General features: G+C 37.6%; 2 protein-coding genes across 2 annotated transcripts in view; one reads left to right on the forward strand and one right to left on the reverse strand.

Annotated features, from left to right (window-relative positions):
• Nucleotides 1-24,897, reverse strand: part of Amd1 (adenosylmethionine decarboxylase 1) — a 530,556-nt gene that overhangs the window by 468,709 nt on the left and 36,950 nt on the right. The window lies entirely within an intron of this gene.
• Nucleotides 1-24,897, forward strand: part of Mettl24 (methyltransferase like 24) — a 92,089-nt gene that overhangs the window by 39,585 nt on the left and 27,607 nt on the right. Inside the window, exons 3-4 of the mRNA XM_076859843.2 lie at nucleotides 3,499-3,638; nucleotides 13,268-13,496. Coding sequence (XP_076715958.2) covers nucleotides 3,499-3,638; nucleotides 13,268-13,496 — 369 coding nt within the window. The remainder of the gene's footprint in view (nucleotides 1-3,498; nucleotides 3,639-13,267; nucleotides 13,497-24,897) is intronic.

Genomic DNA, 24,897 nt, shown 5'->3' on the forward strand with positions numbered 1-24,897 from the left:
TATATATATATATATATATATATATATATATATCTTTTATATATATATAAAAGATTATGATTTATATGCAGGGTTCTGCAGTCAATGATGATACTGTCTGCTGCTAACAAGAAATGGTTAAATCATAAATACAGTGCTCTGTTCTGAGGGAAGGCTCCAGATATAGCTTTTTATGGCAACCCCCAAACCATATGCCTCCAGGAAGCAAGCCTTGCTGTGCAAAATGAATCTAAGCATAGTGGCTTAGAAAAAGAAAAAAATATGTGTTTTAAAGTTGACCTGTTTTTCTTTCTATTATTTATCTATTTATGTAATTATCTATACATATACTTATAAAGACAACCTGAGTTCAGTTCAGGCTCTGAATATTCAGACTATAACTTTACAACATCATAGCAATGGCATCTATTATATTTACTGCTGCATGTGCATACACACACACACACATACGCCAGGATAAAAACAACAGAAATACAATACCCTTGAGCCTTTTAAATAATGGGACTGTATATAAACATACAGTTGATCGTTGAAGTGATTCTTGCTAAAAGTCCCCAGATTTAAGGATTCTACATTCTACTTATGAGTTGGCAAAAATACTATTCAAGCTTTTGGGATACAAAATGAAATGAAAATAAATTAGCCCTTTCAGTTAACTAACTAAAAAAAAAAAAAAAATCAAGAAATTTCTTTTTGGAGTTTGTTTTCCCTTGTCCAGGCCTAATTCTCTTTATATAGCTAAAATTAGAAGGGGTATTAGGCAGACAGAGGACGTAATTACTTGAGTTAAAGCTTAGCTTAAAGTTGCTGCCCTCACTTATTTTGCTTGCAAGAGAGTTTATTGAAGCCCTGGCCATAAATCTTAACTAGAAAGTTTGAGAAAATCAATATTTAATTAATTTTTAGGAGCAGAATTTATGGAGGACTCCTAGTTGTTTTCAAAAGCTCAGGTCTGTCAATGAGATGGTTACTAAATGGTTAAAACTAGATAATCCCTGTGTTTTATTTTAAAGCTAAGAAAAAGAAGGGGGCACGTTATCAGAGTGATTGAATAGAAAAGAATCTCTCTTTTACAGGGATATGTCTGTGCAAGATGAAATCTTAGAATAAGAAGCAATACTTAATTAGAAAAAGTATTATCTTCAATAAGATAAAATCCAGTTGCCTGGCATGGACAAAGGAGGAGCAGGGTGATCTCGAAGCCTTCTTGACCCTTCATACCTGACAGTTGGAGGCCTTTGACTAATTGTTGGTACCTACCCTGTTGGCCCTTTGTTAGGGGCGAGGTCAGAAAGATGTTGTTTGCAGATGAAAGCCTTGGCCCATGTATAGCTTCTTGCCTTAATTCACTAAGGCAAAGGTGAGACCAATTTGGAACATTTCCCTGGATTTTACAAAAGGCCAAACCTTCCAGTAACCTGGCAGGACTGTCTGCATAAGAATCAGCCCAGGGAGCCTATTAGAATGCACGTTCCCAGGTGTCAGTCTCAAAGGTTCTTTTTGGCAGATGTGGAGTGGGACCCAGGAAAGTGCATTTTAAAGTACCTTACGGGTGGTTCTGATGCAGGTGGACCACACCTTAGGAAACTCTGTGGAAGAGGCTAGGGTTAGATTTTGATGGTGCGGAGAAGGGAACTATATACAAAGGCCTGTGAACATCCATATCCTATCTGTCATTAAGGAGGTTCTTAAGGAGAAGCACCCACAAAGGACAATCGCTATGGGAATCATCCTACCACTTTAGGAAAAAAAAAAAAAAAAAAAACACTCCAGGAAGCTGTCCTAGATGGAGCAATGGCTCAGGCTCCTGTGGTAAAGGCATGGTGTGGGTTCACACAGAACTGCCCTGAGCTAATTAGCTTCCTACTAGAGGCAGGGCATGGGCCAGAGCAGTAATGAAGATGCCCGTGTTTCAGGCATGGTAATGTGCCCACTAGAAGATCAGGGCTCGGTTAGCACATTGAGCTCTGATTAATTAGATTAGCAAGCTTCCCTGCCTTTGGGTGGGTGAGTGGGGAAGGGGGGGGTGGGCAAGCAGAAGCATAATTTCCATTTCTCTATGGGAAACTAGTAAAGATGAATTACACAAATTAAGATGCTAATGCACTCAATTAATAAATGTATTCTGTAGTATTGCTTGAGAGAAAATTAAATTCCATTTTGTATTGGTATTTTCCCCTTTAAACAGTTGTCGGAGAGAGAGAAGTAGAAAGGGAAAAAGAACACCTCGCGTTTTGCTTTTTCAGCTTTCCTCTGAGATTCCTAAATCCTCGTTGAAGATTCTGTCACAATGGCTGATAAATATCTCCAGGATGATTTTGCTAGAGCCCTCATAGAGCAAAAGCAGAGCAGCTGCTGCACTAGTTGAATAGGCTTCCCATGATATGCTTTTCTTAGATTAGAACTTTGGAAAATCAGTCAAATAAAAAGATTAGGCAAGCTTAGAATATCATCTAAAGAAAATCACTTGCTGTTATATTTTCCAATGAATTAAACCTGAAAGTATCCTTTGTGTCTGGAGTGGTCTGATTGTCTCTGGTGTGACAGCAGGAGCTGCTGTGTCATGGAGCATCTTGACAACTATGCGAGCTTTGAGGAATGGGAAGGGGACACTGCTGCTCAGCAAGGTGCATCTCTTGGCCATTCTAACAGCTTCAGCCATGCAAACTGTACTGGCCTCAAACACAAGTCAGCATCCCTCATGGAGTACATTTGCTTAATGTGCACTTGGAATTTGAGACTAACTTCTGCTTGACTTACACCCACATCGCCTTTGGTTTTCTTATCTAATTTTGATGGATGAGTTAAAAGAAATGCTTTGGTTAGCTGGGGACCGGCCTTCTGCCTGGAACTCTTGCCCTTCTCTCCCAGGAGGAAGCTCATTAGGGCACCTTATCACGCAGAATACCATCTTATCAGCAGGGACTGCCTATTAATTTCGCTTGACCTGTGATCAACTGTCTACCTTGGATAACACAGGCCGCCTTTCTGACCTTAGTGGCCCCACCTTATCTGCCTGAAATAAGGACTAGATAACCTTGCCAGTGTCCCTCTGAGGTCTGTGTCTGTAGTTGTATTGCATGTCTCTCAGTAGGGACATTGTCTGCACCGTCCTCTGGGTCTGGAATCCTTCTTGGTCTGAGCTTCTCTGTCAACTTCTGTCCACCCTCCAAGACTAATGCACCTCTGCAAAGCCTCTTGACACCACTCCCAACTCTGCATCTGATTTGCTCTCAAGACAAATGGCGACAGCAGTTCTTAACTTCCCTTCAAACCTGCTCTGAGTTTCCTGGAGGTTACTTATTATCTGGTATGTAATTGAAATTCCTCTGAACATTTTATAGCAGCCATGTAGTTCCCTGGGGAGGGGAATAGTGAGAAGTGGAGGACATAACTCTCCTATTAAGAATTTCAGGGACTAGGGAAGCAATAAGTCTCTACCTAACATTTATCATCTAACATTTTAAAATTATTCATATTGATTTCCAATCCTTACAGATTGCATGTGATCACATGAGTACAGACGGCTTGGCTACCGACTCCAGCTCTGCAAAGAAGCCCTGGTTGGTGTGTCTTGATGACAGGTTTGGCTTAGCTCATCAAATCCGCAACAAGCAGTGCCGCCTCTATTCTTTAGGGTAAGTACTTTTTTTTTTTTTTTTTTAATAGCAGAAGGAAATTTTCCTGCAGACATTCATGACTTTTTCAGCAGCACAAAATTCTGACTCTGCAGTGTATACAGGTGCTATGCTTTGCCTTATGCCATTGTCTCAGACTGATCTGTTGTAAAACTGTGGGCATAGGCAAATCACCAGGGCCACTTTCTCTCCCATTTTGCTGGTAGTAAGCTGGCAGCACAAGATGATCCTCTTAATAAAACCAGTATTTTCCAGTGAGAATTAGACTATCTTTAGTATAAAGAGAGAATATTAATGAATATAGCTAGAAAAAGAGAGTATGTTAGAAATTTTATACATAGTTATGAGAGACCCAAGATGAATAATGGGTACTGTTGGATTTTTATGTTTGGTTCCAATGGGGTAGTCAGCTTTTCATTGCTGTGACCAAAATACCCGACATAAGCAACTTAAAGGAGGAAAAGTTCATCTTGGCTCATTATTTCAGTCAGCTGGCTCCATTACTTGGCGCCTGAGTTAAGGCAGAACATCATGGTGGAAGGGCATGACAGAGGAAAGCCGCTTGGGTTATGGTGGCCAGGAAGTAGACAGTGGGTGGGAAAAGGGGCCAGGAACAGGAAATATCCTTGCAGGGCACGCCCCCGGTGACCTTCCTCCAACCATGCCTTGTGGCCTATGGTTTCCATGGTTTCCTAATAGTTCATTCAAATGACTAATCAATCACAGGAATTAATCCAATAATGAGGTTAGAGCACTCATGATCCAGTCATGTCCTAAAAGCCCTATCTCCGAACATTACTTCATTGGGAACAGCAACACATGAGTCTTTGAGGGATCCAAACTATAACAACCAATGATAAATCTAAGTATAGTTTTATACATTTTAAAAAATAAATGAGACTCTTATGAAAACCATGTGATTTTGTCAAAATAGAAAGATGGATGTTCAGTTATTCAGGTGGAAAGTGACTTATATGTACAAATGAATTTAGAGAGGTTTTTTTTTTTTTTTTTTTTGTGTGTGTGTGTTGTTGTTGTTTGTTTGTTACCAGGAATTGAACCCAAGGGTGCTTAACCACTGAGCCACACCTCCAGTCCTTTTTATTTCTGATTTTGAGACAGGGTCTTGCTAAGTTGTTTAGGACCTCCACTACATTGCTGAAGCTGTTTTTGAATTAATGATCTTCCTGCCTCAGCCTCCCAATGGTATGGTGAATGAAAAATGAATGAAAAGGAATGAATATGGTGTAGCACACCTGTAATCCCCAAGCTGCTGGGATTACAGGTATGCGCCAACATACCTGGCTAGAGAGCTTTTTGTAAATGCATGAACATAAAGAAATGAGGCTATTTCATCAAATATATCGGAATGTTTATAAATGGTTCTGAACTTACAAATAATGTGTCTCAAAAGAAAAGGCAGGAAGAAATTATTTCTGCTAAAACACCTTTTCCAAAAGACTCTTTGGTAGGAAATATGTAGGTTCTCAGGCTAGACTATTGAAGTCCTTTTCAAAAAGTACTTGGGACACTAGTATCACATGTCTGTTCCTCACTTCTGATTTTTATTACCTACCTCTATGGTGTACATTCAGATAACCAGAATCATAGGTGGTCAGGGTTAGGAACAGACAAAGGTAATGAGGAGGACTCTCCAAAGGTGCCGATGCAGAAAGGATCACAACTGCTATCAAACTATAGCAAGAATTACTAGTCATGGTGGATTAAAAGAAGAAAAGATCCAGAAAGAATTTAGAGATATTGGATACATATGGGGTTAAATGAAGATATACTGATGGTGTCTATTCGTGGAGCTTGGCACACAGTAGGCACTCAATACATGTTTACCATGTAAATGATGGCCTGAGGGGAGGAGGCTGGGGAGGGAAACTCTTCATTGAATTTGAAGTCTTGGTTTAGATGATGAGCTGCTGAGACAGATGGTTAGAATTGAGCTCTTTTCCTGAGAGTCCACTGGCTCAGCTTTAAGACTGTAGAAAGAATGGGAAGTTGTGACAGCAGAGTTTATTTTATGTCATATTAAAGATGTATGAAAGTAGGTCAAAAAATAATTGCATAGTACTGCATGCAAATTGGAAATCTCAGCTTGGTCCTGTTTTCTGCTCTGAAATGCCTTTATATTTCACTTAGTATTTTACACTCTAGAATAATTTCATTTAAAGCATATCACTGAGTAAAATAAAACTTGAAAAGTTGTTTTTAGGGAAAAACGTTAAATTTCTTTTTTCTTATATTTCAAAACTGTGAGATTAAGATGATTTCTGTAGTCAGTTTTCAGATTAGTACAGATAAAAAGGTAGTTTCTTACTTTTCTTTCAATTTTTACCATTCAAAGTCAACTTTGTTAAGAGCATTTGAACTCCACTGAGAAAAGGGATGAATAGACTAGAAGGGTCAATATTTGATGGAAACCAAAGAAAATATTTTTGATGGCTGAAAAAGGATGCTGGGATCGTGAGTGATAATGTTGATTGGTTTGTGACTTAGGATCAGGATCCAGAAAAGCACCTCCCGTTGAGGTGAATTACATGCTGGTGGCATAAGCAGATAGCTGGCGGAGGACATCTCAACTGATGCTGAGAAGACCTGGACCCAAAGTGGTGGTCCCAAAATCAAGGACGGCGGCAGGAAATGTGGGCTCCATCCCAGCATCTGGGAGTTTTGGGACAGTTGCATGATAGGTGAGGAGGGCAGGTGGTGAGTCATGTGGCCCCTACCTATGGGGGCATGTGCTGCAAACCCCCGAGGTGAGAACACGCCATTGCTGGGCCCAGTAATTCCCAGACAAATGAAGATGCAGGGGTGACCTTCCTGGAAGGAGGACACAGCAGTCAGAAAACAAAGACCAGCAGCCCTACATCTGCCTTTCCTCCACCACAATAGCTAAAGCAGGTGTCCCCACTACTATCTCTCTGGTGATGAATTTTTCTCACCAGGAGTCAAGATGTTTTATTCCAGAATTAATGTGAAAGACATTTTGTCCAGTGAACTCTGATGGTGTTCCATTGAAAGTTAAAATAGGATCCCTTTTTGGCTTTGACCAGTGAAAATAGGGGAAGGGAGTGAGAAGAAAGGTAAATATTACAGGGAAGGAAAAGGGAAGAGAAATGAGGAGAGGCTATGGATTTGGAGGATAATGTTGTGCACCTGGAAACCTCAGGTGGCGTCTTCCTGCAGGTCTTCATGTGTCCTTGGTGCAGGAGAGATTTCAGGCACCAGTGGGGAGGGCCAGGGAGGAGGGTAGATAAAGTGGGAAATATCATCTATTTTACTTTTCATGTCAAAGATTATATTTTAGGGGTAGAGCTGGATGTGAAAGGGAAAAACTGAGATAGCACATGGGTAAATATTCTCCATCTCTTCTTTAGTTCTGTGGTAGGTGGTAGTATTTGTTTGCAAGACATAAAATTCTTCGTATAAGACAGAAGATTTCATAAGTGACACATGCTTAGGCAATAAGAGCCAATATTTTATGTAGAAAATCTGGCTCTTCCGGTTGCTGTGAGCGTTTCAAGAGTGAACAAGCTTCAGAGCCAAACATTTTTGTCTTACGGTAGTTTAATTAATACAGCAGGAATGGTGTTAGCATAGTAAATGTGAAGGAGGAATCAGAAAATTGGGCACCCCAAATCTCTTTTTAGATCGTTTTCCCTAATCACCCTCCATGAACTTGCAAATCCATAGATGTACTGAATATCTTCCTATGCAAAATTATAATAGCTGTGCACTGTATGCAAAGAGAGGAAGATTCCCCCAGAATCCATTTCACCTCCTTAGGAGTGATGATGTCCCTATTGAGAATATGTTTCAGATGAAATCTTAGCACTTGCTGCCATCTTATTTAACAAAAATCAATAATTACAAAATATTTTAGACACTATTATGGGTCATCTATGCTTTGCAAAACCTATTTCTCCCCCATTAATAGTAGCAGTGTGGAGATTAAGATAATCCTTTGGCCAGATTCTCTGGCTCCTATTGGGTTGGAGTACTGAAAGCTCTGGGAAAGTGGTAATTGCCTGACCTCTTTTAACCCCTCTTCCTTCAATGATGAGGGTTTAAAATTTTCCCTATATCGGCTCTGAGTTTCTGTTTTTTAACATTTAAACAGCTTTATGGAGATAGAATTCACATATTTAAAGTGTATAATCCAATGATATTCTAGCCACTACAGAAAATTTTAGAACATTTCACTATTCCTCAAAAGAAGCCCTATACCTCGGAACAGTTACTCCCAGTCTCCCTGGCAGCCATCATCTCCTGACCCCTCAGCCCTCAGTCTTAAACACTACTCTGTTTTCTGTCTCTGTAGAGAATGTCTATTCTAGACATTAATGTAAATAGAATCATAGGATATATGACCTTTAGTGACTGTTCTCTTTCACTTAGCATCATGTTTTCATAGTTCATCCACATTGTACCATGTGGATGTACTGACCTCCATTCCTTTTACATGTCTGAATAATACTCCATTGTATGGATATACCACCTTCTATTTATCCACTCATCAGCTGATGAACATCTGGGTTTTTCTGCTTTTTTGGTTATTATGAATATTGAGATGAACATTCATGTAGGAAGTTTTTGAGTGGACATATTTTCATATCTTGGGTGTTTACCATTTTACATTCTCACCAGTGATCTATGAGGGTTCTATTTTCTCCACATCCTTGCCAACACTTATTATTTTATCTTATTGAACACAAAGGGGTATCTCACTGTGGTTTTGATTTGTGTTTCCCTGCTGGCTAATGGTCTTGAGCATATCTGTTCAAGCTCTGAATTTTTAATTCCTAGGGAATATAAAAGTCACTCACTTTAATGGTCTCAAGGATATTTTAAAAAGAGTGACCAAGGACCTGACACAGTGCCACAATCCATCCCTTTTACCCTTCAGTGGTATAAAATGGTAGATGGTTGCCAGCACCAACCAAAGCTAGTTCAAAGAACACCTTGGTACAGCTTGTGAAAATGTACCTCTCTCCCAAGAGCCTTACTGCATCTGCCAGGAAATCATTACTGGGTCATTCTGAAGTGAATGGCACCTCCTAGCATTGTTTAGTACACAAACACACAACCATGTCCAGGAATCCTTGGTTTTTTTTTTTTTTTTTTTTGTTTTTTGTTTTTTGTTTGTTTGTTTCTGTGATATTAGAGAAGAATGGCCAAGGTGATTACCCTGATATTCTACATTACCATTGAAAATCAAGTTGCCTCCTTCCTATTTCTTCAATAGCTCTTAGGGTTTTTTTTCCCCTCTTTAAGATTTGTAGTATTAATTTTTTAAACTTATTTTTTTTAAGAGAGAGAGAGAGAACTTTTTAATATTTATTTATTTATTTAGTTTTCAGTGGACACAACATCTTTATGTGGTGCTGAGGATTGAACCCAGCACCCTGTGCTTGCCAGGCAAGCGCGCTACCGCTTGAGCCACATCCCCATCCCAAACTTATTTTTTACATACATGACAGTAGTGGAATGTATTACAAGCTCTTAGGTTTAGTGGTCCTTCTTTGCTGAAAAGTTTGTTGTGACCTCCAACTCCACCAGTAATGTATGCAGAATAATATTTATTATCATGAGTTATACAATTTTACCGCCCCAATGGAAAGGAAAAGCTGCAGTCTTAATTCAAAGTACATAGGAAATGCTAATTATCCCCCAGTATCTATTCTCTTGTAGTTCCTTTGGAAGCAGAACTGCCAAGGTCAGCAGGGCATGTGGCCACCCTGCAGATGGCTGCATTTCCTGCCTTCCTTAAAGCTCTAAGTGGCCATGTGTAGGTGTGAGCAATGGGATGTGAGTAGGAGTGATGTGTGCAACTTTTAGGCCGTAGCCTCAAGAGGAAAGATGTGACTGTGGCTTCCCCTTTACCTTTCCTGATAGCTGCAATACAGAAAAGATGGCAGAAAATGAAACAGCTGTCTTAGACTTTGAGATGGAAGCCACATGATCTATATTCCTTGCTTCATGGAATATATGTTAAGTAAAATATTTGTATGAATTAAAAGGAACAGTGAATTCTCTTTCTGGTTAAATAATAGACGAAAATGGTTTTCTTGTAGACTAAGAACACGTCTTTTTAAAAAAATATTTTTAGTTATAGATGACATACTACCTTTATTTTATTTTATTTTTAAGTGGTGCTGAAGATTGAACCCAGTGCTTTACATGCTAGGCATGTGCTCTACCACTGAGCTACAATCCCAGCCCCTAAGTACACTCTTTGCTACAAATAATAGTTGTTGCTTTATTATAGTTATTTGTTCAAAAATCTTTCTTCATTACTAATTTATCTGTTTGTCCCTTGTGTCCAATATAGTGCCTTGCACATAAGAAGTACGCTTTAAATATTTTTATTTATATTATTGATTCAGCAAAATGTAGCCCACCACATATACTATATTTGGATATTGTGCTGTATATTCTGGCAATTTTAGAACATATCTAAAAGTCTTCTTTCACTCAGGGCAGCATTCTGTAAGTCTGTGTAACATAATTTATCTACATAGCACTGGGGATTCAGAAATGAGCAAGCTTTTTTCTTCATGGAGCTTAACTATCTAGTAACAGACAATTTCCTATATTCCTGAGGTTATAAATATTCCCTCCATGAACCAGTATCTTGTGCTCACCTGCTGTGATGTAGAGTATAGAGAGTACATGCCTTAGAACTATCAGATTGGATTTGACTCTTGGTTTTACTACTTTGGACCATATTTTGTGACATCTTTGTATATTCCATTTATTCTTCCTCTTGCTTTTATCTCTACCACAAACTTGACTAATTTAAGCCTAAAAAAGTACCATTTCAAATAAATAAAAATTATAGATGCCAATTAAGTGTTGTATATTTCTTTCCAATACAAGTTCATATTTATATTTTAAGATTAAATGGATTGAGTGAAAGTAAACATAAGTTAATAAAAACTATAAATTATAAATAGTTTCATGATATCTAATGTATCATGCAAGATAGTTCCCCCACCATATATGTATGTGTTTTCTTATAATAATTTATAATAGAAGACACTTGTGTATGTGTAGAAAATTTCTGGAAAGATACACAAATAACTACTAATCATGTTAATCTCTGGAAATTAGTGGCTACAATTTCTAATAGTAGAAAACTTACTTTTCACTTATGTATTTAGTACCATTTGATTTTTTCTATGAGTATTTGTTATTTTTTAATTATAGAAACTAGTTTAAATTGTAAATGATGATATCAATATATAATTTTTTGCCTTGCCAAAAAAAATTAATTACAGAAGAGTATGTGACTTATTTAATGATTAAGATATTTTTAGGTCTTGATTTAAATCATATATACATATACCTATGATTTGGCATATAAATATAAATATATTATATATGTGATTTATACTTATAAATTTTATACTTAAGTATAAATATTTATATATATTTTAGAGTATAAAATGTTTGCTTGAAAAAAAATTCTGAAAATTCAGAGGAAGAAAGTATGCACATTTTTACACTAGAGGGTTTATATGCAAATTGTATTTAACAAGTAAATTTTGACATAATTGCAGATACAAAACTGTCCTTTTATTAACTTACCTATGATTATACTGCTTTGCTCATCTAAGAGTCAACAAATTTAATGAGATGAAAAATCATTTGGGACAGACAACTTTTACAATATTCTCACCTATATGGAACCAAATCTGCTAAGGAAAAATGCTTTGTAGTTTTAGCTGAAACTCTTGGATTCATACTTAATGCCAGGCATATCAATTAGCTATTGCTGTGTAACACATCACTCTAAAACTCAGGGGCTTAAGTATCACTGTTATTTATTACTGCTAATATGTCTTCAGGTCATCTAGGCTTCAGCTGACCCAGCCTGGGCTGGGCTCAATTGGGAGGATTTATTTCATGATGAAATGGGCAAGGGCAGTTCTGTTTTTTATGGAAGGCTGGGGGGCTAGCTGGGGTTGTCTGTGCTCCTCATAACTCATATTTTCTTGAGACCAGCAAGTTACCCAAGACAAATTTTTTATCACTGTGATGATACATGAGAGTAAACAGAAGCACTCAATTTCTAGGATCACAAATGGTTTACTGTTACTTCCTCCCATAAAGGAAGTCACATGACCAAGTCAAAAAATCAAGGTTCAGAAAGGATAGATGAGCATGGCCGTAGCATGGATGAGGGAGGGATAAAGAACTAAGGCCAGCGAGTCAATCTGCCACACCAGATTAGGTCATAGAAAATATGGGAGGAAACTGGGTAGAGTAACAGTGGTCTGAACTATATGGATTCAAAAGGAAATAGAAAATAGGGAGGATTGCATAGTAGAAGAAATGGGAATGTTTGAGAGGACTGTTGAATCTTTTTTTTTTTTTTTTTTTTTTTTTAGCCAAAGAGAATTGAAAGAACTGTAATTGAGGGACATCAGAGAATCCTTTGATTCTTTGACGGACACATCATGGATCCCAGTGGCAGTAGGGTGAAGGGGGAGGATGAGGCCAATAAGACTATTAAGAATGTCTAGTGGAGGATGTCTACATTGAAGATTTAATCAAGTAAAATCTGGGGAACAATTCTTACCCACCGAACTTCTGTATTTCCAAATTAGGCAATAGTCTGAAATGGAGTCTAGGAGAATAAAGTTATTTCTGCACTAGGTTCAGGTTTGGCCATGTATTATGGATACCCTGTGAATTTTGGCTATCCTAAACCACATGTAATTATAGTATTTTGGGCAGAGAAGCCATAATCACCATTTTTTTTTTTTTTAAATCACCCTTTCTGGCTTAATTTTATGCTTTTCATTCAAATCAGTGCTTTAATCAAAGTGATGATTCTTATGCCATTAAATAAGAAATATTTCTGAGTAAATTCAAATATTTGTAAGTATGTTGTAAGTACCCAATTGGGTACTTAATTCTAATTAATTCATGATTTCTTTCCTTTGTGGATGTGAATTGAGGTAAGGAAACCCTTCTGCTTCTTGTGTCCTGGATGTAGTGTATATTTGACTTTTTCTTTAACCGTTTTAAAATACACACCATTTCTAAGAAAATTTCTAAGAAAACAGCTGTTGTCTTTAAGCCAAATTGCATACACAGCTCTTGGGTCATTAGAATGGAGACAAATTACCTCGTTAGTAGAATGAAAATCTTCTCAAGGAACTAATATGGGGCTTATATTTTTTGTCATATTCTGAGCAAAATCTCAAGACTAGTGAATATTCTTCTTTGTCTCATTGCTACTATGATTTACATCTTTTAAAAAAATCACTTTGTTATGCTTCTACATGTTGAAGTACTTGATTTTCTGGTCTGTTTTGAGCAGATAATTTCTCTGTCTTTTATCCAGAGGCTTTGAGCTGTAATACTTTTTTTTTTTTTCTTTTTGAAAGAAAGTTTATTTCATGTGTACATTAGACACATATTTAAAAAAGAGAGAGAGAGAGAGAGAGAGAGAGAGAGAGAGAGAGAGAGAGAGAGAGAGAGAAGGTTTGATATGACTAAGAAAATTGGCCTTGGATCTGTTATTCTGGTAGTCTGACAGTTTGCTTTACTATATTTTGTTGTTGTTGTTGTTGTTGTTAACTGGTTTCTACCCTCTTCCTCTCCAGGCTGGGAAGCGATGATACTCATTTTGAGGTGAGCATGGCCAACGAGGGATGTGAAGTGCATCGTTTTGATCCTAGTGTCAAATCAGCTCACATTCTGGAAAGTCAGCGCCTTTGGTATCACCGCTTGTCCATTGATTGGCGGGATCCCCATCCAGCTGTTGCTGCCCCCAAATTACATAGCAACACCAGAAAACTGGGAAGCATTTTGAATGAATTTGGACATCACAAGGTGAGGCTTTTCATTTGGTTTCATAGTCCAGTAAATTGAACAAACCCATAAACTCTTTTCCCTAAAAAATGCAAGCCACAGATAACATCGAGATTGCCCAGTTGAAGGTCCAGTTTGAATCTTACTGATCATCCACCATTATTTATAGTCAGCTCCGTAGATAAAAAGTTTTGACAAGGATAGAGATATTTAAATTGATTTGAAAATTATAGTTGCTGTTGAGTAATGCTAAGATCTTGGCTAAGACTGGGCAAGAAGACTAAGAGATCTAATACTCAGGCTGGAGTGTATCTTTTCTGTTTAGGAATGGATTTAAAATTTCCAGAAAGACCAAACTATTTATGTTGCCCTCATATACAAAAATATAATCAGAGCCAGGCTTATGCTTATGTTTGATAAGAGATTACTCATGTATAGTATTTCTCACTATTATAACATGTTTTCTATTTTGAGCCTCCAGGCTCTTAGTATTCAGAAATCTGTGTAACTTTGATTAAAATTTGCTTTATGAAATTGAACAGACATTCTGTATGTGCTATTTATATAATTATGTCAAAGGATGTCAAATTTCTGCAAATACTTATTTGTAAATGGACAGCAAAAGAGAAACTGGATCTTTGAACTGTGTTCCTTGAAAGCAATTTCTAGCATGATATACCAGAGCTAATTGCAGTCCTGGGCTAATGCTCAAGAAGTTCTGAGTGCAGCTAGCTGGTGTTTGATCTCCAGCCGTTCTTAGATTTGGCCTGTCTTCGCCTATCCTTCCCAGTCAGAGATGCCATGTGATTTAGAACATGTCAAAATGATTGTCTATCTGAAAAACAGGATGTGTGGGAATCAAATTTGAACTTGAGTTGGCTTCTTGATCTCTAAGATTTCCCTGCTTCATTCTTTCTCCTTTTCTTTAAAAAAAAAAAAAAATTCCCTTGAACTAGACAGCTGAAGCTTCGTTTCAGAACAACATCAAAGAACTTACTGTTCTTTTAACATGTGATTAACTATTGATTTGTATTTTCCTTTGCCACTGAGAGTGATTAGCATTTAATAGTCAGGAATCTTAATGAAACCTACATAGTACTTTTTGGGTAAAATCTCTGAACAGAATTTTTTTTATTCATATGCTATGAATTGTTTAGTAAGTGTGAAAAGAAGCAGGAGCATTCTTTTCAAAATTTTATTTTTTGCCATTTCTTTGGCAAACGATTCTCTAATATGTCAACTCTAGATTATTCAAAGATATAATACTTATTCTCTGTATTCAGTGAGGAGTCTTGCTGGTCCTCCTTCATCCCATTTACTTTCTGGTCTTCTCTTCCCTCACTCTTCAAGTAGACTGAAAAGAGAAAAGAGGTGAAATCCAATGCCATTTTGCATTTTTTTCATTATTTTAGTAAATTATTTGCTAAAACTGAGGATAGAATAAGGCTTTGAAAAAGTGATCTGTGGGATATAATTGATGTAACTGCATTTCCAACCTAGAATGTGTTTTGGGATAACAAAGTACATACCTGAATTATGTTTGCTCAGCTCCCTGGGAGCTGCAGCAAGCAAAACCTTTATAATGGGGATAAAGTCTGAAGCCCTTTTGCAACACTGCCCCTGAGATAGCACAAGTATTTACAATAATATCTAAAAAAAGGAAAAGGCTTTGAAGGATTGTTTATATTCCTAAGGCTACTCATTTTTATTAAAAACTTTAATAACATTGAGAGTGATCTGGCTCAGAATTGCCAGGTAAGAATTTGTCACTTTAAAAATATCCTTCATTGAAGAAGAATTTAAGGAATATTTATCTTTTCTCATAGAGGGTGTGTGTGTGTGTGTGTGTGTGTGTGTGTGTGTATGTGTGTGTGTGTGTGTGTGTGTGTGTGTTTGATTGAAGTGCTTCAAAACAAAACAACAAAAACTAAATTCATTGGTGAGTGATTTCTTCCATCAGGACCTTGCTTCTAGGAACTATGCAGTGCCAGATAAAAGGAAACCTTTTTTGTGGCCTGTAGCAGGCCTGGTCTGTTTTCAAACAGACATCAGTAAATAGGATGCGGCTGTGGCAGGAGAAGCAAATAGAATACTATAAAACGTCCTTGTGTTTGTCTTTCTTTCTTTACTCACTGATTCTGATAGTGACTCTAGAAATCAAAGCAATTAAAAAAATTTTTTTTCCTGCATAACTTTAAAATGTCTTGTCCGGTTTTGTAATAATTTCCACCTGGCTATTTTTCATCTTCTCTGGATCCAAACCTAGATCCTAGCCACTCAAGCAAAAAGTGTGGCAAGATGTGGACAGAATAAGGTAATAGTGACAGAAAGATGTATGGGGCTTTTGTATTGTTTTTAAAACTCTGCTAATTTTAACTTCAAACTATAAATTAAAAAAAAAAAAAAAAAAAAAAAACCTTTCTAGAGCATCAAGCAGAGCAGCTGTATCAGCAAAACCATGCGGACCAGCAGCCCAGCCTGTCAGGAAATAATATCTCCTGGATCCAGCATTATTGAGAATGATTAACTGTCTACTCTGCTCAAGTGGTTGTTGCTGTTAACTGAACATATGAATTTTTTCCAGAACGTATAGAAAGTTTCTGCTTGCATTAATCATACTGTATGCTTCCCCACAATGTTATTGCATCTTCAGAGTTTTCTAAATGATCCAGGCTTGTTAATGAGAAATTACAACTATTACTTTTATTTTCAGTCTTAACTACACTGCTGATAATATGAATACCAGGGCTGCCCCAGAGTTCACCTTTGTGAACCCATCCATCTCCATGTGAATCATGAATCTGCTTATTAGAGTCTGGCAATGGGCAAGTAATTTAACCTCTCTGACACTCAGTTTGATTGTCAGTAAAATGAGGACAATAATGCTGCCCAAAGTATGACTTGTTTGGAGAATTAGATCTGAGAACACAGTGTAAAAGTCTCCAGCAGAAAGCCTGGCACGGATTAATTGCTCATTTGTTTTCAGTAAATTCAAAGAATTATTATCATCAAATTCAGTAACCTTTTGCTAAATTTTATAGAAAATCCTGTCTTTTTTTTTTTTTTTCCTTTCTTTGTTTTCAGGGAAAATATAGCAGAGATTTCTCTGAAAATTGCTAACTGCACCTAATTCCTGTTGAGTTTTAATGAAAGCTTTGTGTGAAACCAAAGGGCAATTGGTCCTTCAGACTTTCTTGTAAGAGAATTGTTAAGTGTTTGTGCCTGGGGCACCCAACAGCTTTCTGGTGATTGTATAGAAAGTAAATACTTTTCTGTATAGAAATTAAACAAACTGCTGAGAATTAATTGGAATCTGTTCCACATGAGCAGATGTCAACCTCAGGGGCAGGGGCTCAGTGGTTAGAAGACCTGGAAGAACTGGGCTTCCTGCTGGTCCGCAGGAAGGCTTCCTCCCTCCCTTACCCCTGTCACTACCCTACGGTGGCCCAGTGGCCCCTTGGGCCCTAAAAGAAGTACTGTTTCTGCCTCCCTGGGCTGGGAGTTTGCCATTGATTTCAAACCATCAGCTTTGTTGTATGATTTCTGTGTTTGAGAGAGCATGGCTTCAAATTTAAACTATGAAAAGATCTTTTCTTTTTGTTTACCTAATTGACAAATAACAAATTATTGATACTGTCCTGTATTGGAATACTTTGGGGAATAATACTCAGGCTTTGCTACTGGAAATAGAACATGATATACTCTTTCAGGAAGGAAATTTGACCATATGTATATGCCACTTTTTATTTTTAGAAATCTTTCTTTTTTTTTTTTGCCTAAAACTCTGTTTTGTTTGCTGTTCGTTCAGTGATACCCACTTTCTTTTGATCAGTATATGAAATAGCATTTCTGTGTTCTTTTATTTTCCTTCTTTGGATAGAATTTTATTTTTGTGTGTAGCCTATAAGGGCAACATATTCAATGTAAGTCTGGAGTGTTTTAAAATCAAATCAGATAATCTCTGTCTTTAAACAGGTATCCTTAATTCATTTGAATTTATATTTATTATGATTACTGATATAGCTGGACTAATTTCTATTCTTCCAAATAAATTGGGCACACTCATAGATTGCTGGTGGGACTGCAAATGGTGCAGCCAATATGGAAAGCAGTATGGAGATTCCTTGGAAAACTGGGAATGGAACCAGCATTTGACCCAGCTATCCCACTCCTTGGTTTATACCAAAGGACTTAAAAACAGCATACTACAGGGACACAGCCACCTCAATGTTTATAGCAGCACAATTCACAATAGCTAAACTGTGGAACCAGCCCAGACGCCCTTCAGTAGACGAATGGATAGGGAAACTTTGGTGTATATGCACAATGGAACATTACTCAGCATTAAAAGAGAATAAAATCATCATTTTCAGGTAAATGGATAGAGTTGGAGAATATAATGCTAAGTGAAGCAAGCCAATTCCAGAAAATCAAAGGCCCAGTGTTTTCTTTGATATGAGGATGCTGACTCATAATGGCAATGGGGGATGCATAGGAGGAATGGAGAAACTTTAGAAAGGGCAAAGGGGAAGGAGGGGAAGGGAAGAAGCAAGGGAGTAGGAATGATAGTGAAATGAGTTAGACATCATTAACCTAAGTACATGCATGAAGACACGAATGGTGTGAAAATATTTTGTGTACAATCAGTGACTTGAAAAATTGTGCCCTATATGTGTAATATGAAATGAATTGCATTCTGCCATCATGTATAACAAATTAGAATAAATAAATAATTTTTTAAAAATCTAAAAAAAAAAAAACTAGGATGTCTATCATCATCACTTGAAAAAACTAGAGCACTTTTTTAAAAAAAATATTTTGAGACAATTATAGATTCACATGCAGTTGTAAGAAATAACATGGAGATTCCATGTGTCCTTTACATAATTTTTCTGAGTGGCAAATCTGTAGTGTAACATCACAACCAGGAGATTGACATTGATGTGACTCAGATATTGAACTTTTCTAGCACCACAAGCATCATGCTCCCTGTTGATAGCCACACCTGTCTCATGCCCTTATCGCCTTCCCTAACCCCAGTAGCCACTAATCACTAATCTGCTTTTCCATTTCTATAATTTTGCCATTTTCAAGAATGTTACATAACTGGAATTATACAGGGTGAAATCCCCATTGCTATTTAACATATTTCTTAAGGTTTTAGCTAGTATAATCAGAAAAGAGAGAAATTTTAGGTATAAAAACACAGAAGAGGGCTGGAGATATAACTCAGTAGAGTGTATGCACAAGGCCCTGGGTTCAATCCCCAGCACCACAAAAAAAAAAAAAAAAAAAAAACCAAATGAATGAGGTAAAAAATTTATTATTATTTGTAGATGTATTATTATTTAAGGACTTACTATTTGAAGATAATATGATTATATACTGGAAAATTCAAAAATATAACAAAAAATATCAAACTATAAGAATTCAGTGTGTTATCTGAGTACAATACACAAAAATTTTAAAACTACACTTTTATAAATAAAAACCAGTTCAAATATAAGAAGGAAGAAAATAAGCCATTTTTAAAAGCAGCAAATAAGATTAAAATCTTAAAAAGTCAAATATAGGATCTATAAGGAAAATTTAAAAGAAAACTTGAGCAAATTTAAAGCCATAACACATTCTTTGAGAGGAAGACTCATCATCATAATGATTTAATCTTTCTTATATTAATCTGTTTATTTAACATGGTCACAACTCATTTAATAAGCAAAATACTAATTTCACTGGCATAAAGGGGTTTCAATAAATCAATAAGGACCCAAAGCACAATTTGATAGGAAATTGGATGAAGAAACAATTGATAAAGGGCAGGAGATATAGCTCAGCAGGTAGAGTGTTTGCCTAAAATGTGTGAGGCCCTGGGTTTGATACCCAACACCACACAAAAACAAAAAACTAAAAATCCTGATGAAAAAATAGTTCCCAGAAAAGAAAATCAGATGGCTCATAGGTGAAGTCACTTAAGCTTGCTCATATTAAGAAAAATTCAAATAAAGCTATGTGTAAACATGTTTTTATCAGGTTATCAAGGATAAAAAATAGCAGGAATTTAACTTGGTACAACCTTTTCTGCAGGACAGTCTGGAAAAATCTATTACATTGCAAATGCAAATTCATCAATTCTACTTCTTATGAAATTTCCACACAGTTGTATTCTCATTTATGTGTGTGTGTGTGTGTGTGTGTGTGTGTGTGTGTGTTATTTTCAGTTGTTTCTCTCTATAGTTTGAATCTGGAATGTCCCCTCAAAGCCCAAGTGTCCTCAGTTTGGTGTTTTGGGTTATTGGGATGTGGTGGAACCTTTAAAAAGTGGGGCCTAGGGAAAGAAAGTTAGCTCATTGGGGGTGTGCCCTTGCAGGTAATATTGTGACCTCCATCCCTTCCTCTTTTGCTTCCCAGCTGCTATGAGGTAAGTAGCCTCCTCCACCATGTGTTCCTGCCACAGTGTACTGCCATGTCGCAGACCTAAAAGCAATGGAGTCATTTGACTATAAACTAGAACTTTTGAAACTGTGAGTCAAAAACCTCCTCTTATAAGTTGTTTATCTCAGGAATTTTGTCATAGTGATGGAAAGCTGACTAACACACTTCTCCATTTTCTATTTTTTTAGATAAATTTCAATTCCTTTTAGATAAATTTTAGAGTCAATCTATTTTTCTTCTCTCTTAATTGCTTTTTCATATTTTAAAATGTCTCACTGTCTTACTTTAGGGTGAATTCCTCAGTACAAGCTTCCAATTCTTTAATTTTTTATTCAACTATATCCAATTGAGAGTTTATATTATTTGTTGAAATTTATATAGAGAAAGTCTACATATTTCACTTCTAAGATTTTTAATTGGTGTTTTTCCTGTCCATCCTTTATTTTGTAGTTTTCATGTTTTATTTAAAAATGTATGAGTGTACCTTTACCCCCGCATCCTCGCCAACACTTATTATTTCATGTATTCTTTATAATTGCCATTCTGACTGGAGTGAGATGAAATCTTAGTTTTGATTTTCACTTCTCTAATTGTTGGAGACGTTGAACCTTTTTTCATATATTTGTTGATTGATTGTATGTCTTCTTCTGTGAAGTGTCTGTTCAATTCCTTAACCCGTTTATTGACTGGGTTATTTGTTTTTTGGAGCTAAGTTTTTTGAGTTCTTTATATGTCCTGGAGATTAGTGCTCTATCTGGGGTATATGTGTTAATAATGTATTATTATTGCTTATATGCTTATGGAAATACATATTCTTTTTGATTGCTGTGAGTATCCTAAACCTACTGTTCAATAAAATTCATTTAATCTTGCAATAAATTAATATTTTTGTTTTTGTTTTGGCTGTCTCTTTCTCTTATCCTTTGATTTTATGTGTATTTTGGAATTTTGGTTTGCTGGCTCATTTTCAGTAAAAGGGTTTGTCTTGTTTTGCTTTGCTTTTTTCTTTCTTTTTTGGCTTAACTTTTTCTGCCTAGTGATTTTATAATAGCCTTTGGGACCCAGTCTTATATAAGCATTTGGGAACTGCTACTTCTCCCATGACATTGGGAATATTCTACCCCTGAACCCTCTGGGGGCTGTTTCATTTGATATTTCCTAGGGTGTGTCTCTCTTTTCTCATCTCCTTAGGTCAGTGGCTAGTTTAAGTCAAACTCCAGTGAGGGGTTGTTAGCAGTTTACTTTCAGCTCCTTTCTGGAACTAGGGAGCTCTACCCCAGCCCCTAGCTTTGATCAATGAACCTGGCTCTGGCTCCTATCTCAGGGAGTAGCATTAAATCCTGTTCTCTGTAGGACATGTAGCCCAGCACCACTGTCATCTGCTTTAAGATGGAAACCCAGAACATCCTGACTTTAGTCCTGCTTACTGTTCTATATTCTGGTCAAATGAGATGTTTATCTCTTTTTGAATCCTGATTTCTTCTTTTTCTTTTTGTCTTTTTGGAAATATTTCTACCTTTTTGCTTTGTGTTTAACATAAGGTGGGGTGCATACTTTCATTTAAATACTTTAAATGAATTCAAGTTTCTTAGAATCATTTGGAGAAATAATATCCATGGGCTCATGGGTTAATTGTCCTGGTTATACTTACTAGTACATATTAAACAAACCTAATAAATGAATGATTTTTGAAGTGTTTATTTATATTGCCTCCAAATCATGTTATATATCATTATTTTGAAATGTAATGTATATGTGAGCCAACTAGGGAATTTAATTAAAATGCAAGTGGTAATGCAGGATGTCTGGGGCAGGGCTGGGATTCTGTGTTTCTAGTGAAGTCTGAGGTGAAGCTAATGCTGCAAATTGGGAAACTGTGAGTAGCAAGGTCTGTACCACACTTGGAGAAACACAGGACCAAAGGCTATTTAATCGCAATTGACAATGCTGGGACTTGAACCAGGGTGGTATCCTCCAGAACCTGAGCACTGGGCCACATTGTGTCCTGTTGATGTCTTCTCTTGCCCTCAGCCCTAGTCCCTGTCAAGGTGGTGTGAGGGGCAGATGCTGTGCCTTTCTCCAGATCATTTTCCCACCTGCAGCCTATTGCACAATATTTCTGTAGTAGCTATGATACTGGAACAAATTCTTCCTCAAGAGGGAATATATTTTATTTAAAAATACCCCTTGCTGGCCTACCCCATCAGATCAAGGCTCAGCCATACCTAATTTCTAGGTGATTAATGATTTATCCTTGAACTGAACTGAGGCCCTGCTTCTGAGATATATGTTCCTAACTGAGCTTGTGCCATATGGGCCAAGACCCCTGATCATAGGGACTTCCACTCCAGATTCCTAGTGAAATGCTCTAGAAACACATAGGGTGCTTGTCAAGGTGACTTTCTGTCTAGCACATTCCTAAGTAAAATGTGTAAGGAACTAGGGTTTGAATACCTTATCTTTAGACACAACCTGCCCCAGAACTATAAGCAGCAAACTTGAGCATCTAGGAATCTTATGGAAGGTTACTGATATTTCAGAAGAATATTTGGGTGGGAAACTGTATGGTATAGACAAGGTTTTTGCCAGAAGCTCATGGATGAGACAATGCAAGAAAGCTGAGAGGTGAGATGACTGGGTTATGAGAGCCTTAACCTAATCAGTGCATTGATCTACTGATAAGGAGTAACTGGGACATAACTGTCGGCAAGTAGGGTATGAGTGGAGGAGGTGGGTCACTGGGGCATGTCTTTGGGGTTTATGTGTTGTTCCTGGTGAATGGAGCTCTCTGCACTTCCTAGTTGCCATGACCTGAGCTGCTTCCCTCTGTGCCCTTCTGTCATGAGGTTCTACCTCTCCTCAGAGCTTTGGAGTTGGCCATCTATGGACTAAGACTTCTATAACTTTTAGCCCCCAAATAAACTTTTGCTCCTCTAAAATTATTCTTGTTAGGTCTTCTGGCCATAGTGATAAAAAAAAAGCTGACTAAAACAGAAATCTTATAGAAAACCTGATATGATGTGGTAAAGGCAGAAGCAGGTGATTCTTTTAGGTCCCAGTGTAATCTCCTACCTAAATTCATTTATATTCCTTTTTCAATGAGAGATGTGTATCATTTAGAGTATTTGAAGGCAACTTCATCTTGTGGAATTGCTATTTAATCACGAAGGTGCTGTGTTTCTGTGAAATAAGCCAGTGGCAATTTAGCAGTAATGAGTCATTCATGGTGCTGAATTGCAATTTGAAATGCAGAGACATCTTTCCATCCCCATCAATCTGCAGTGGACCCTAAGGACAAGCCATCTTGGGAATGAGAGTGAGTCCAGAACTTCTCAACTCAACACTTAGGAAATAAGTTTTTTGTTTTTTTTTTTTAATCCCATTTTGCTTACTCATCTATAATGGTGAGATTGGCCATGGAGAAAAATGTCTTGGCTCTTCTTAGTGTTTTTCAAACCATTTAGTATTCAGCTAACATGGAGCTACAACAGACTAGAAAGGCATCTAAAGAGAGAACTAAGTATGTCAGGATTTAACTGTTTCCTTTGATGTACTCGCCCATCTGTGTTCCTTGGGCAGAAACTGTGACTGACCAGCTGGTGTGTGAACAGTGTTCTGGAACCTAGAGACCCACTCCCACCTGTGTGACCAAGTGGTCCTCAGACCCTAATGTTAGGATGGAAGACACTGGATGATAAACCAAAATAATAACAACAGCTATACCACAAGTTAAGAATTCTAGCTAGAGAGGGAGTTGATTAAAATGTTAAACCCAGGACCAACCACAGAGATTCTGATGGAGTGGGTCAGGCATGGAGTCAGGAATGTGCATTTTTAACCAGCCCCACCCCACTCTAACCCAGGTGACATGAATACCTCCTGTTATGAATGTCCCCCAGAGGCTCACATGTTAAAAGTCTGCTTGCCAGTCTGTGGTGCTCTTGGGAGGTGGAGGAAGCTTTAGGAAGTGGACTTAGGGGAAGTGGAAGAAAGTTAGGTCACTGGGGCATGTCCTTGAAGGGGTTATTGAGACCCTTGCTCTCTCTCTCTCTTTATTTCCTGACTGCCAGGAGGGGAGCGGTTTTGCTCTGTCAGGTGTTCCTTGCCGTGATGTTCTGTCTTGCCACAGGCCCCAGAATGAGGGAGCCAACTGCCCATGGACTGAAACCTCTAAAACCATTTGCCAAAATAAACCTGTCATTCTTTTAAGTTGATTGTCACGGTGACAAAAGCTGACTCCACACCACTCTGTGAGGAACCTCAGGGTACGGTGTTCTTCCCAGGACTTGAGTGGTTCAGCCTTCCTTTTGTAAACCCCTACCTCTCCGTGTACATAGAACCATGTAAGCAAGAAGAGGGCAGGGGCCCAGCTGTCAGTTTCTGCGGCATCTTCCCTGTCTTCTCACCAAATCTCCGAGTCCCCTGTACCTCAGTCTCCCCTATTGTAAGCTGTATGGCATGCATCTCTGCTATCGGAGAGATTGTGCAGGCATATGAACTCATGTTAGGGAAAGAAAGGGGCAAGGAGTTTTCATGAGACCCAAATTAGGATTATTCTTTTTGGAGAATTATGATGGTTGCTTCTTTGAGATTTTTGAAGGGGTCCAGAATTATTACCAAAGAGGCTTGGTGCAGTGGTGCACACCTGAAATCCCAGTGGCTTGGGAGGCTGAGGCAGGAGGATCACCACGAATTCAAAAGCCCCGTAAGAGCAAGGTGCTAAGCAACTTAGTGACACCCTATCTCTAAATAAAAAACAAAATAAGTCTGGAGATGTGGCTCAGTGGTTGGGTTGAGTTCAATCCCCAGTATAAAAAAAAAAAAAATCTATCCATCCATCCATTGATCCATACATCCATGCATATATAAGGGCTGGGGATGTGGTTCAGTGGTTACACACCCCTGGGTTCTATCCCTAGTACAAAAAAAAAAAAAAAAAGAATTATTACAAAGGAGGAAGCTTTCACATATGGAGGAAATTAGCCTCCAG

This window comes from Callospermophilus lateralis, chromosome 6 (assembly GCF_048772815.1).
Source record: "Callospermophilus lateralis isolate mCalLat2 chromosome 6, mCalLat2.hap1, whole genome shotgun sequence".
NCBI classification, from domain to species: Eukaryota; Metazoa; Chordata; class Mammalia; order Rodentia; family Sciuridae; genus Callospermophilus; species Callospermophilus lateralis.